At 42.0% G+C, this 15053-nt stretch overlaps 2 protein-coding genes across 2 annotated transcripts in view; one reads left to right on the top strand and one right to left on the bottom strand.

Annotated features, from left to right (window-relative positions):
• The window catches only part of LNP1 (leukemia NUP98 fusion partner 1), a 41075-nt gene extending 29877 nt beyond the window's left edge, over positions 1-11198 (bottom strand). The window contains exon 1 of the mRNA XM_049858657.1: positions 10999-11198. The gene's annotated coding sequence lies outside the window, so the exon portion shown is untranslated. The remainder of the gene's footprint in view (positions 1-10998) is intronic.
• Positions 11199-11591: 393 nt separating this feature from the next.
• TOMM70 (translocase of outer mitochondrial membrane 70) overlaps positions 11592-15053 on the top strand; it is a 64383-nt gene continuing 60921 nt past the window's right edge. Inside the window, exon 1 of the mRNA XM_049858655.1 lies at positions 11592-12081. Coding sequence (XP_049714612.1) covers positions 11755-12081 — 327 coding nt within the window. The 5' untranslated portion in view covers positions 11592-11754. The remainder of the gene's footprint in view (positions 12082-15053) is intronic.

The following is a 15053-nucleotide window of genomic DNA, read 5'->3' as shown; positions in this document are numbered from 1 at the left end:
GTTACCTACAGTTTTAAAACTAAACAATCTTAACAGTGATACAAGATATGAAAGAACATAAAAAAATTATTTAAAAAAACTCAGAAATGATGTGACAAAACTGAGGAAAGAATTAGGAATAAAGAAAAAAGATTCTCTTCAGGAATGAAGATTAAACTTAAAGGAACACAAGAGTAAGTAAGCCCAACTGAAAATGCCTTATGGAAAATAAAAAATAGGTAACAAAAAAGAAGAATTTTGTTTTTATAAAAAAGAAATGAGGAAAGAGATAAAAAGAATTCAACACAAACTGACAAACACTGAAGGTAGGCAAAGAGGATTCAGATAACTGACTCCCTGATTGAAAAATAAATAAATAAAATAAAAGCAAGGGAACAGACCAAATACTTAAAACTATAAGAAAACTTTCCTAAAAAAAATATTTAAAACTAGTATCGAAAAAGCATACCATGTACTAGAGAATTCAACCCAAAACAATCAAAACCAGAATGTATTTCTAGTATATTTACTGGATTTTAAAGAAAAAGAAAACTTCCTTCGAAGAATCTGGCGGGGGGGGGGGGAGGGGAGGGATCATAAATCACAAAAGAAAGAGAATTAGATTATCATCAGACTTTTCAGCAGCAATGCTTTATGTCAGAAGAAAATGGACTAACTTATTTCAGATAGGAAAGGAAAGAAAGTGTGAGAAAAGAATTTTGTATTCAGCAAATCTGACTGTGGCAGACATGGAGACACGTGACTCAGATATCCCCTTCAAGAAAGGACTTGGTTTTTTTTCCTAATAATAATAGTTGTTTTTCTAATAATAGTCATCCTAGTGGGGGTGAAGTAGTACCTTATTGTGGTCTTGATTTGCATTTCCCTGATGATTAATGATGTCGAGCGCATCTTTTCATGTGCTTATTGGACATTTGTATATCTTCTTTGATAGAATGTCCATTCAGGCCTTTTGTCCATTTTTTTTTTTTAAATTAGGTTGTTTGGTTTTTGGTTGTTGAGTTGTAGGAGTTCCTTATATATTCTGAGTATTAAACCTTTTTCAGATATATGGCCCCCAAATATTTGTCCCATTCTGTAGTCTCTTTACTTTGTTGATAAAATCTTTGGATACACAAGTTTTAAATTTTGGTGAAGTCTAATTTATTGATTTTGTCTTTTGTTGCTTGTGCTTTTAGTTCCGTATCTAAGAATCCATTGTCAAAACCTAGGTCCCAAAGCATTCCCCCGTTTTGTTCTTTGGTCCTTCACTTTTAAAGATGAAATTTAGGATTAACCCAGTGAACCCAGTGCCGTCGAGTTTTGTTCTTTGGTCCTTCACTTTTAAAGATGAAATTTAGGATTAACCCAGTGAACCCAGTGCCGTCGAGTTTTGTTCTTTGGTCCTTCACTTTTAAAGATGAAATTTAGGATTAACCCAGTGAACCCAGTGCCGTCGAGTCGATTCTGACTCACAGCGACCCTATAGCTTGTCAAATTTTTTGGAAAACCATGTTGGGGTTTGACTGAAATTCTATTGAATTTAGAGATTAATTTAAGGAATTGATGTATTTAGAATATTGAACCCATCCATGAATACAATGAGTTGTTCTTTCCTATCCTTCATTTTCTCAATATAAGTCTTTAACTTTTACTAAGTATAGCTCTTTGTGAATGAAAACTCATTACGGTTTTACTTTAGTGTTTGATGGTATATAGGAACACTACTTATTTTATGTTAATCTATTATCCAGATACATGGCTGAACTATTTTAGAGGTTCTAATAGATTATATATATATATAATATAAAATAGATTGTGGATTTTCTGTAGGGCAACCATATTTTCCATAAATAATGAAAAGCTATTTTTCTTTCCAGTCTTCTTTAACTTTGTTTTTGTCTCATCATTTTTGCTAATATATTCAATACTATATAAATAGAAGTGGTGTTATCTGGCATCCATGACTTATTTCTGACTTGAAAGAGAAAATTATTAACATTTCACCACTAGGTGGTGTTGTCTTAGTCATCTAGTGCTGCTATAACAGAAATACCCCAAGTGGATGGCTTTAACGAACAGAAGTTTGTTATCTCATAGCCTGTTGTTGCTGTATGCCGTCGAGTTGATTACAACTCCTAGCGACCGAGTTGAACTGCTCCATAGGGTTTCCATGGAGCAGCTGGTAGATTTGAACTGCCGACCTTTTGGTTAGCAGTCTGAGCTCTTTACCACTCCACCACCAGGGCTCCTCAACTGCAGTCTAGTTTCATTGACATAACTGCCGCTCATCCCACCCGTTTATGTTTCTGTTTGTCTTAGCCACCGTGTGCTGCTATACTAGAAATACCACAAATGGATGGCTTTAACAAAGAGAAGTTTATTCTCTCATAGTCCAGTAGGCTAGAAGTCTGAATTCAGAGTGCTGGCTCCAGGGGAAGGCTCTCTCTCTCTGTTGGCTCTGAAGGAAGGTCCTTGTCATCAGTGTTCCCTTGGTCCCGGAGCAACTCAGAGCAGGAACCTCAGGTCCGAAGGATACGCTCTGCTTCTGGCACTACTTTTTTGGTGGTATGAGGTCCCCATGTCTTTTATATCTCAAAAGAGATTGGCTAAATTACCTACAGATTACCTAATCCTATAGTTGTTTTTTTTTTTATTAACCCATCTTATGACATCATAGTGATAGGATTTACAACACATAGGGAAATCACATCAGAAGATAAAATGGTAGACAATCATACAATCATGCAAGGGAATCATGACCTAGCCAAGTTGACAGGTATTTTGGGGGGACACAGTTGAATCCATGACACTGTTATAGCACCACTAGATGACTAAGACAGTTGGTAAATATTTTCTCCAATTTTTTAGGTTGTCTCTTCATTTTATTGATAAAGTCCTTTGATGCACAAGTTTTTAATGCTGATGAACACAAGTTTGCCCATGGAAAGCAACGTGTATTACTTAAAATAAGTAGACAGTATACAACAGGCAAGCAGCCCCCTCGCCCACTCAAGGGCTGTCCAAGCAGAGATGACGACTCTTCTATAGGCCCCATTTTGTGTTGTGGGTGAGTAACTCAAATGGGACAGTCACGGGACTCACCAATTCCCCTTGGCTTCTACAGACTGTCCCAGTTGATATAGATTCGTCCACCGTCCTCTACCTGGCATCACGGCTGACACAATGGGAGTCTACCTTCTGCTGGTCTTCCGCTGGCCAGGTAGGTGCACTTAGGTGGGCTATAAGCATAATGCTATGAGTGCTGCCCATTAGCACCATAGCTGAGGAGACCAGGAGGTCCCCCAGTTGGCCATTTTTGTACTCCAAAGTCCACGGTGCTGCATGGCCAAGACTCAGGCCTCAGACGATGGGGCAGTGGAGGCTTTCCTCATGCCCCTCCCCTTCTGAGGCTTGTTGCCAAGATGACTGGGTGACTCCCAACTTATTTATATATTTAAATTTCACATGGTTAAACACTTAGCTGCTAACCAAAAGGTTGATGGTTGGAATCCACCAGCCGCTGTTCTGGAGAAAGATGTGCCAATCCACTTCCGTAAAGATTACAGCCTTGGACACTCTATAGGACCGTTCCACTCTGTCATATGGGGTCACTTTGAATCAAAAATGACTGGAGGGCATCTAATAACAACAAGAAGTGTGGCCTGGCTATTTCAGAAAGACAAAAATTTACCTTAATTGTTCAGGCTATTTTCAAGAACCAGTTACAAAAAGCCAGACTTAAATCTTTGCCCCACAATTTGCAAATGACACAGCCTCCTGTGGGTGGCAATGCACTAAGTTGATGAGGATAGAAAGATCTTATAAACCTGTATGAGTGGGCAGAAAAATGGTAAGTGCATAAAGTATACCTATGAGCTATCAGTCACAGCTAAGAGGGAGCTAGGATTGCTGTAGATTGTTCCCTGAAGACAAATGCAGAGGCCCCTCTGACAGAAAAAGTAGCGAATTGATTGAATCAAAGAAGCAAACAAGTACCACCCACTCAATTGATGCTTTGATGGCAGTTGAATATGGAAAAAAAAAAAAATCAGGAGAAAGGTTGGAGAAGTTAACAGCATGAAGGCTCAGAGGAAACCGGCTTCTGTATATTATAAGTGAGGTACAAAGCACAAACCAAGTAGCGCCCACTGGAAGCAGCCACAGTGGTGGAGGTGGTAGCAGTGACCACAGCTTGCTTGAGACTGGGAACCAGCAGCTATGATGGTGGTGGTTACCGAAGCAGACTGTTTCTGGTGGCAGCGGCAGCACCAATAACATTTGGATTGGTTTTCCAGCTGATACTGGTGGTGTTGGACAGTCATACCCATACCTTACCTGTTGCCATTGAGTCGATTCTGACCCATAGTGACCCCACAGGGCAAAGCAGAACTGTCCCATAGAGTTTCCAAGGAGCACCTGGAGGATTCGAACTGCTGACCCTTTGGTTAGCAGCCATAGAGCACTTAGCCACTATGCCACCAGGGACAGCCATAGTGGTACATGGTACCAAACTATGAATGTTGGCAACAGTAATGGAAATGAAGCAGCAGTCAGGAACTTATTCAACAAACACTTCATCAACTCTTTATTGAGCACTGTTTCAGGTATTACGTTGGGTGAATAAATAAGACATTTAACAAGAACCATCCTATGCCCAGCACCATAATAGATGCAGGAATACAAAGATGACTAGTCCCACTCTTTGGGACATGAGAACAAATAATTATGAGACATGGTAACTGCGAGGAGGAAGTATAAACTGCTGTATGGTGCAATGCAAAAAGAGCAAACATTACTTTTCTCTGACATACAGGGTTAGAGGAGACATTGTATGTTAGGTACTGTAACAATACACAGTAAAACCTGTGAAAGCCAGAACCTGTGTAAGGTGGAAATCTCTTAGAAACTGAAAGCTCGAATATTTTCCACTAAAACAAATAATAGAAAAGTGGTAAGACTGTCCCCTGTCAGAGGCCAAAAACTTGGAAGACTCGGAAAAACAAGGCAGCCTTGTAGAGCTCCGGCTTTCACAGGTTTCACTGTAAAGATAAATCAGAGATAGCTCCTGATCCTGAGGAGCTTACGTTCTACTACATGAGTTAGAAAAAGTGTAATTCTATAAAACCAGATAGGAAAGTGATATATTTTTAGGAAGTTACAGAAAAGGTATTTTGGGAGTTCACAAGAAGGCCAGTATACACTAGGCATTAAATAAATATTTTTTGTCAATATTGTACCCAGTCCATCTTGAATGCTATTTTTCCTATATAGTGGGCACTCAATAAATATTTTTAAGTAAACGAATTTTGTACCTAACCCATCTTGAATGGCATTTTTTTTCCTATATGGAGAGCACACAATAAATATTTTTATGTAAATCAATATTCTACCTATGCCATCTTCAATGCCAGTTTTTCCTTTGATACCTTCAGTAGAATATTTAATTACTTAAAAATATATTTATTGAGTGCCTCCTGTATGCCAGCCATCTTCTGGGCTCTAGGGTACAAGATGAACAAAGTTTCTGTCTTCACAGACTTATGCCCTATTTAAGGGCCACATAAATCATTTAATCACTCTAAGCGCTAAGAATGTGGAGCAGGGAGATAGAGGAAAGGTGTGTGGGGAGGTGAGGGTGGGCAGTGACGCTTAATCTTATAAGAAGTGGAGAGAGGTCTACAGTCTTTGAGCTCAAGATTAAAATTGGAGTTACGCATTAGAAAGGGTAACCTAGTATCGAGGTACAGGATGACACATTGAAGAGAGGTGCTAGCGACAGAGCGTTATCTGAGGGGCTAATACAGGTTTCCAGAAAGATGAAGGGAAAGGAGAAACAGAGAAAAGAAGGGAAGAAACGACTATTTATTGATCACTTTTTGAGTGTCAGACATACTTTTGGATGTTGTCACATGTCTAAACCAGGGAAGTTGGCAAGGACATGAAAAGGAAAAAAATATACAAAAGATATTATAAATAATAAGACTGAACACCTGATTTTGTGAGTGTTTATGTACGTATCTCTCAGGACAGTCATTGGTGCGTGGGTAGGCAGGAGTGGAAGAAAGGTCTGAAGGGACTAAGGTTTCAAATATTAGTAACCAGTAAGGTGACGGTGGTATTATGAGGCGGGGAAAAAAGGATTACATAAAGAGATGAAAATAGGGAAGATGATGAACTATATTTTTGACAAAATGAGGCATCGAAGCAAAGTTGCTCGGCAGGTAGATGGAGATATAGGGCTGGAGGCCAAGAGAGAGGTCATGCCAAGAGATACGTAAATAGAGATTATCTGCAGAGAACCGTACTTAAAGCAATGAGATTTACTTTGGTTGCTAATGGAGAGAATGCAGACAAAGAAGACAGGTTCCTATGAATTCTTGTACTTGAGAAAGATCTAGAGCTGTACTGCCCAATATGGTAGCCTAAGCCACATGATTTAGTTATCAACTGCTCTAGTTACATTTCAAGTGCCCAGGAGCCACATGTGGCTACTGGCTACCATATTAGGTAGCGCAGATATAGAACATATCCAACATCACAGAAAGTTCTATTGAACAGCATTGATTGTTCAGAGCGTAGAGGAATCAGAGAACCTAGTCTCCTGAAAGTCAGGGAAAACAACATTTCAAAGAGGGAATGACCAACGGTATCAAGAACTTTCATAAAAGAGTATTACAGTCAAAACAAACCATGAATTTAATGACTTCTGAAGCAGTTTCAGACTAACAAAAAATAGAAAGTAGACTACAAGAGATTTTGGATGAAATAGGTGAGAAACAGAAGCAACTGGAGTAGACTCTTTCTTTCCAGTAATTTCTCAATGAAGAAAACCAAAGAGGATGTAAACCTAAGGGGCAATTTAAAGAGAATGGAGTTTAAAGAGTGTGTTTGTGTTTAATAGAAGCATGTGTGTGGACTCATGGAAGCTTTGGACACCACTTTTCAGGAACTCAGAATTGAGCATGGTAGCACACAGGAGAACAAATAATTGTGGCAACATGGTAACTGTGAGGAGGAAGTATAAATTGCTTATGGTGCAATGCAAAAACAGCAAACATTACTCTTCTCTGACATACAGGGTTAGATGAGACATTGTATGTTAGGTACTGTACATTACATAGTAAAATCTGCAAAAGCCAGAACCTGTGTAAGGTGGAAATGTGTCAGAGAATGCCAGCTATCTGCCAACCCTAACTTTCGTCTGAGAGCCCCAAAATTGAGTCACTTGACTCTATCAAGGGACTGGCCTGAGTCTGAGCCCCACTTCTTCTTAAGACTGTGCCTGCTTCCTCAGCAACCATTGAACTTTTGTGCAGACTTAATCCTGTAACTAAGAAGAATGTCCCTGAGGGGGAGGGTCTCAAAGTGAGCCCCTTATCAGAAACCTCCTTTGTAAACAATTCTCAGGGAATGTTTGCTAAAGATGTTATCTTAACAGGATGGTCTTGGAAAGAATGTCTTGTGATTCTGTTGTGACCACTCTGTAAACCCTCTTTCCTCACAACTTCTGTAATTTAGAAGATTAACTAATCTAAGAAGCCCACATATACACTTTAAACCAATCATTTTAAAGTTCCACCCACTTCAACTTGTCACACCTCCTGCTTCCCTGACATCGTAACTTCCAATCAAAATACTGTACCTTTAGTTCCTGCTTTTGCCCTATAAATACGCCTCCAAAACCTCCCCACCACTGGGCATTTGGTTTCACTTTATGAGATCACAGGTACCCTGGTTCAAATTGTTTTGAACCTTCACTTTTACTTTAAAAGAGCATGCTTTCTTACTTTTTGACAAAGCCTTCCATGTAGCAATGACAATTGAGGGAATAAAATCATACAATTTTAAAGCTAAAAGGAACCTTAGAAATCATCTAATCCACCCCTCACATCATATAGAAAGCACAAGTGCCCACAGTCACACACACAGCTCAGTGGTATTAAAATCTAGAATAAGAGCTTAGGTCTTCCACAGCTAAGTCCATTAGGCTTTCTATCTGATTCAACTACCTCCTAAAATATGAAGATGAGGTAGAGAAAGCTTCTTCTATTGAGTTCCATCCATCTACTAAGAAAAAAAAGTCTGTATTCACATAACAAAACTTTTTTTTGAAAGAAAAGTCTTTCTCTCCTTGAAAATTTAGAAAAAAACAGGAAACAAAGCATTGTCTATTTTGTAACAAACATCACGATAAAAGGACTTTAAATAAAGAAGTATTAATTTAAAAAAATGTTTCACAAAATTCTAAGAATGATTGCCTTTAGAGTGGGGGCCTGGGTAGCTGGGGACAGGGGTTGGAGGGAGACTCTCCAAAGTAAACCTTGTGTAGCCTTTGGATTTTAACCATAACAATCTATTACCTATTCCAACAATTTCATAAAAGTTAAAAGACTTTAAAAATACATGGAAGCTTCATAGACACATCCAAACTCTCTGAGGTACCAAATTACTGGGCTGAGGGCCAGGGACGAGGGTTTCAGGGGGTGATCAAGCTCAGTTGGCATAACATAGTTTATAAATAAAATGTTCTAGATCTTACTTTGGTGAGTAGCATCTGGGGTCTTAAAAGCTTGTGAGCAGCCATCTAAGATACTCCACTGGTCCCACCCCATCTGGAGCAAGCGAGAACAAAGAAAACCAAAAACACAAGGGAAAGATTAGTCCAAAGGACTAATGGACTACAACTACCACAGCCTCCACCACACTAAGACCAGCACAACTAGATGGTACCCAGCTACCACCACTGACTGGTACCACAGGGATTACAACAGAGGGTCCAGGACAGAGCTGGAGATAAATGGAGAACAAAATTCTAACTCACAAAAACAGACCAGGTTCACCAGTCTGACAGCGACTGGAGAAACCTGGAGAGTAGAGCCTCAGGATACCGTTTTAACTCAGTAATGAAGTCTCTCCTGAGGTTCATTCTTCAGGCAAAGATTAGACAGGCCCATAAAACGGGTCTAAACGGGCACAGCAGCCTAGGGGCAAGGACTAGAAGGCAGGAAGGGGCAGGAAAGCTGGTGATGGGGAACCCAAGGTCGAGAAGGGGAGAGTGTTGAAATGTTGTGGGATTGGAAGTCAATGTCACAAAACAATATGTGTAGTAATTGTTTAATGAGAAACTAATTTGCTCTGTGAAATTTCAACTGAAGTACAATTTAAAAAAATATAAAAACTTGAAAAATATGTATATTGTAGCTCCTAACAATAGTTTGGAATTACTAACATTTTACCATCCTTCAAGAGTCTCAAGAAAAACTGTAATTTCAGGAAAGGAAAATTCTTTTTCTCCTGAAAAGATTAGGCAGACACGTTAGGGGGCATAAGATGTGGCTTTTGGGATTGGGGTATCAGGCCCACTGCCTGCAAAATCAATATTTGATGAACTCAATTCCATTGCTATTATTTTTAGCGTGGTTGCTAAAGGATCCTATCTCCTGAAAGCAATGTATTAAAAGAAACCTACAGCCCTGGTGGCACAGTGGTTAAGCTTTGGCTGCTAACCAAAAAGGCTGGCAGTTCGAATTCACCAGTTGCTCCTTGGAAACTCTATGGGGCAGTTCTATTCTATCCTATAGTCACTATGAGTCGGAAATCAACCCTACAGCAATGGGTTTACATGCAATGATGCTGAAACTCTTTCAAATTGGGCCATTCTAACTTAATCAATTTTGATGCCTTAGTTAAGTATTTCCTCTCAATCTTTATGAAGTGCTACTGTGATACTGAAAATCGTGTTGTACACAAAAGTAGCCCGATAAAACATTTTAACGTAATGGTATGCAATCCAAGATACCTGAAATGAACCATAAGTTCTGCATTCTGACTCCCTTATTAATACTGGTTTTCTTGAAAATACTGTGAATTCTAAACAATGCCTTGTAAGGCAAACTTTTTAAATTAAGAAGTACAGAACAAGAGGGATGTTTCTACTTAGTTGCCTTTAAAACTATCTGTGTGGGTTTTTTTTTGGGGGGTGGGGTGCATTTTTTTATTGTTGTAAATAGGTATGTAACAAAGCGTTTGCCATTTCAACATTCTCTACCTGTACAATTCAGCGACATTCTCTTTTTCATGATCTACAACTATCACCATTATCCACTTCCAAAATTTTCCATCACCCTTAACAGAATCCTACGTTCAACTTTAATTGGCAGTAACCATCTGAGACTCTTCCCCTGGCTTATCCTCAAACCCCTGGATTTAACATCACCACCTTTAATCCAAGTTTCCACTACCACCAATTGCTATGTAGTTAATATAACTCATGGCAACCCCATGTGGGTCAGAGAACTATGTTCCACAGGGTTTTCAATGGCTGACTTTTTTGGATATAGATCCCTAGGCCTTTCTTCTGAGGCCCCTCTGGGTGGACTGGCACCCCCAACCTTTCGGTAGGGGACTGGCACCCCCAACCTTTCGGTTAGCAGCCCAGCGCATTAACTATTTACATCATCCAGGAGACAAAAATTTAAGTTCACAGCTGTGAATTAGTAGTTAGGCATGAGAACAATGTAACCAAAGTGGCGATTTTAATTCTTAAATAAATCTAAAAGTGGGATTTAAAAGATGTGTAACCCTATACTTGACAAAGCGATTAGATATCTGAAAGCTATGAATTGAAATTACGATTAGAGAGCGAGAAGAGGTCAGAGAGGACTAACGCAAAACACGCAAGCCGGAGAGCACTAGGGAGGGCGCGGTGCTCCGGGCTGGTGTGTCTGGCGGGACCCAGCTGAAGACAAAGGCGCACCCGAAGGCTACGAAGTGTCAGCGGGGACCTAAGGCAGCTAGGCGCTGCACAGCTCTGCATCTGCACCCACTCAGCTCCAGACCCTGACAGCACACACACGTCACTGCTTTCGTAACTGGCGCAGACAGTGAACGCAGACACCGTTGATTGAAGCCGTTTGGACTGGGGTCAACCTAGATTTGCCCGTCTCCACCCAGTCGGTTTTCTGGCCTCTCCTTTAACCTCAAATAACTTCGGAGTCATCCCACATAAACACTGACTATGGTGGAGATAGGATCGGCGATACAGCAGGCTGTCTTCCGCTCTGGGCTCCTGCCTCGCACGTTTCAACGTTCTTCCTTTCCGTTAGTTTCCCCGACGCGCGCACGAACAGAACCAACTGCCGCCGGGATCAAAGCGGCGCCAGCGTGTCGGGAACAGTAAGCGCAGCGTGGGAAACCCACCAATAAGCTGCGCGGCTCGGCCTACGCCCCGCCCACGATGCCTGCCAGCCAATAAGCTCCAAAGTCTAACGGCGCTCCGGCCGTTCACCGGGCTGCTGCCAGGCTTCCTCTGCCCGAATCGCCTGCGCGCGTCAAGCATTCCGTATCTGCTCTCCTTCTCTGCTCGGGTAGGCAGGAGGGCTTTCTGCCCTCTCCTGAAGGCGGAGAAGTAGACGGCGGCTACCACTGGAGGTCCAAAACCCCAGAAGTAATTCTGATCCTCCCAAGCGGCAGCGAGGCGAAAGGAAAGAAGAAGGGGTCCTCACAACGACCTCCTCAAAGCCGGTGGTTTCCATTAACCCGGAAGTAATTCTCGCCTCCCCCTCCGCCTTTGCCGCTGGGCAGGGAGAAGGAGGGCCAGGTCCGGCCCGGCATGCCCTGGGCTTCCGGTGACCTCTGGCCCTTTTCTGTCGTCCGCTTTCGCAGCCTAGCGTGCTCGTTCGCACACTGTCTTCCACCCCGTCATCTTCGCACCCTGCCTGGTGACTCTGGCGCCCGCGAGTAGCAGGGAGGCGGTGGCGGAGGACACTCGTCATGGCCGCCTCTAAGCCTGTGGAGGCGGCGGTGGCCGCAGCAGCTGCGCCGGGGTCCGGGAGCGGGGTGGGCGGCGGCGGTGGAACCGCAGGCCCGGGCACCGGGGGCCTACCGCGATGGCAGCTGGCGCTGGCGGTCGGGGCGCCCCTGTTGCTGGGTGCCGGTGCCATGTACCTGTGGAGCCGGCAGCGGCGGCGCCGGGACACCGGGGGCCGGGGTGATGCCAGTGGCCTGAAGCGCAACAGTGAACGGAAGACCCCAGAGGGCAGGGCCAGTCCGGCCCCGGGCAGCGGACACCCGGAAGGCCCCGGTGCTCACCTGGAAATGGTGAGAAGCAGTCTTGGGCCGTGGAGGTGAAACCTGGCGGGTGCAGCCTTTCGGTGACGGCTTATGCTGGTGACGGGGCTTCGCACAGTCGGAAGCCGTCGGGCAGCAGCACATGGGTTTGGGGGTACTCACGTCTGGCTGCCTTTATGGAGAGTGGGATAGACCGAGGACATAGGTTAGCGGCGTTCTTTGACAGCCTTGTTTTGGTTTCAGAAAAATCTTTGCTTCTCCGTGACACAGCATTTATCCCCAATGTTGTAGGTACGGGGACATTGACATGAGATAATTGTGTTAACTAGTGAAGGAAGCCTTAACGATTGGTACGTTGTGATATGAATTACTTTGGTAATTTCCAAGGCTTAAAACTTAATCGGTAAGAACCTTGTAATAATGAAGCATTCCACATTTTAAAGAGTTTTTTTGTGTGTGCGTGGGGGGGGGGATATAGACAGATACAGTGACCGTTGGTTGACAGAAGCCAAAGTACTGATTGGATGGCTTTCTGTATACAAAAAAAAAAGGTTCTAAAGGGGAAAACGACATTTATCACTTATGGAAGTGAGTCCTTAAACCTTTTTTTAGCTGAAAGCATCTTAAATTTATTTTTTTTTTATTTTATTTTTTTTTTTTTTTTCTGAAATCAAAGAAAATTTTATTTTAACAGCAAGAAACCCAATTTTTTTGTTTTATATTTTATTCAACCTTAAAGCTCTTAAAAATCTCATAAATTAAACCATTAAACTTTAGTCAGACGGATAAAACTTTTGACAATATCAAATAAATTTCTTTTTAATAAACCTCTTAAACGTTGCCTTTGTTAAAACAAAACAAAACTGTTGCCCTCAAGTAGACTCTGACTCATAGAGACCCTTAAACATACTAGTTCCTCCAATTGGGAAGTAAAGTATCTACTGATGACTTTGATTTTTTTTTTTTTTTTTATAATAACTTTTATTAAGCTTCAAGTGAACGTTTACAAATCCAATCAGTCTGTCACATATAAGTTTACATACATCTCACTCCCTACTCCCACTTACTCTCCCCGTCTTGAGTCAGCCCTTTCAGTCTCTCCTTTCTTGACAATTTTGCCGGCTTCCCTCTCTCTCTATCCTCCCATCCCCCCTCCAGACAAGAGTTGCCAACACAATCTCAAGTGTACACCTGATATAATTAGCTCACTCTTCATCAGCGTCTCTCTCCCACCCGCTGACCAGTCCCTTTCATGTCTGATGAGTTGTCTTCAGGGATGGTTCCTGTCCTGTGTCAACAGAAGGTCTGGAGAGCATGACCGCCGGGATTCCTCCAGTCTCAGTCAGACCATTAAGTTTGGTCTTCTTATGAGAATTTGGGGTCTGCATCCCACTGCTCTCCTGCTCCCTCAGGGGTCCTCTGCTGAGCTCCCTGTCAGGGCAGTCATCGATTGTGGCCGGGCACCAACTAGTTCTTCTGGTCTCAGGATGATGTAGGTCTCTGGTTCATGTGGCCCTTTCTGTCTCTTGGGCTCTTAGTTGTCATGTGGGCTTGGTGTTCTTCATTTTCCTTTGCTCCAGGTGGGTTGAGACCAATTGTTGCATCTTAGATGGCTGCTTGTTAGCATTTAAGACCCCAGACGCCACATTTCAAAGTGGGATGCAGAATGATTTCATAATAGAATTATTTTGCCAATTGACTTAGAAGTCCCCGCAAACCATGTTCCCCAGACCCCCGCGCTTGCTCCGCTGAGCTTTGAAGCATTCATTTTATCCCGGAAACTTCTTTGCTTTTGGTCCAGTCCAATTGAGCTGACCTTCCATGTATTGAGTGTTGTCTTTCCCTTCACCTAAAGCAGTTCTTATCTACTGATTAATCAATAAAAAAACCCTCTCCCACCCTCCCTCCCTCCCCCCCTCGTAACCACAAAAGTATGTGTTCTTCTCAGGTTTACTATTTCTCAAGATCTTATAATAGTGGTCTTATACAGTATTTGTCCTTTTGCCTCTGACTCATTTCGCTCAGCATAATGCCTTCCAGGTTCCTCCATGTTATGAAATGTTTCAGAGATTCGTCACTGTTCTTTATCGATGCGTAGTATTCCATTGTGTGAATATACCACAATTTATTTACCCATTCATCCGTTGATGGACACCTTGGTTGCTTCCAACTTTTTGCTATTGTAAACAGAGCTGCAATAAACATGGGTGTGCATATATCTGTTTGTATGAAGGCTCTTGTATCTCTAGGGTATATTCCGAGGAGTGGGATTTCTGGGTTGTATGGTAGTTCTATTTCTAACTGTTTAAGATAACGCCAGATAGATTTCCAAAGTGGTTGTACCATTTTACATTCCCACCAGCAGTGTATGAGAGTTCCAATCTCTCCGCAGCCTCTCCAACATTTATTATTTTGTGTTTTTTGGATTAATGCCAGCCTTGCTGGTGTGAGATGGAATCTCATCGTAGTTTTAATTTGCATTTCTCTAATGGCTAATGATCGAGAGCATTTTCTCATGTATCTGTTGGCTGCCTGAATATCTTCTTTAGAGAAATGTGTGTTCATATCCTTTGCCCACTTCTTGATTGGGTTGTTTGTCTTTTTGTGGTTGAGTTTTGGCAGAATCATGTAGATTTTAGAGATCAGGCGCTGGTCGGAGATGTCATAGCTGAAAATTCTTTCCCAATCTGTAGGTGGTCTTTTTACTCTTTTGGTGAAGTCTTTAGATGAGCATAGGTGTTTGATTTTTAGGAGCTCCCAGTTATCGGGTTTCTCTTCATCATTTTTGGTAATGTTTTGTATTCTGTTTATACCTTGTATTAGGGCTCCTAGGGTTGTCCCAATTTTTTCTTCCATGATCTTTATCGTTTTAGTCTTTATGTTTAGGTCTTTGATCCACTTGGAGTTAGTTTTTGTGCATGGTGTGAGGTATGGGTCCTGTTTCATTTTTTTGCAAATGGATATCCAGTTATGCCAGCACCATTTGTTAAAAAGGCTGTCTT

This window comes from Elephas maximus, chromosome 18 (assembly GCF_024166365.1).
Source record: "Elephas maximus indicus isolate mEleMax1 chromosome 18, mEleMax1 primary haplotype, whole genome shotgun sequence".
Classification (NCBI taxonomy): Eukaryota; Metazoa; Chordata; class Mammalia; order Proboscidea; family Elephantidae; genus Elephas; species Elephas maximus.
This window is presented reverse-complemented; position numbering and strand designations above follow the sequence as displayed.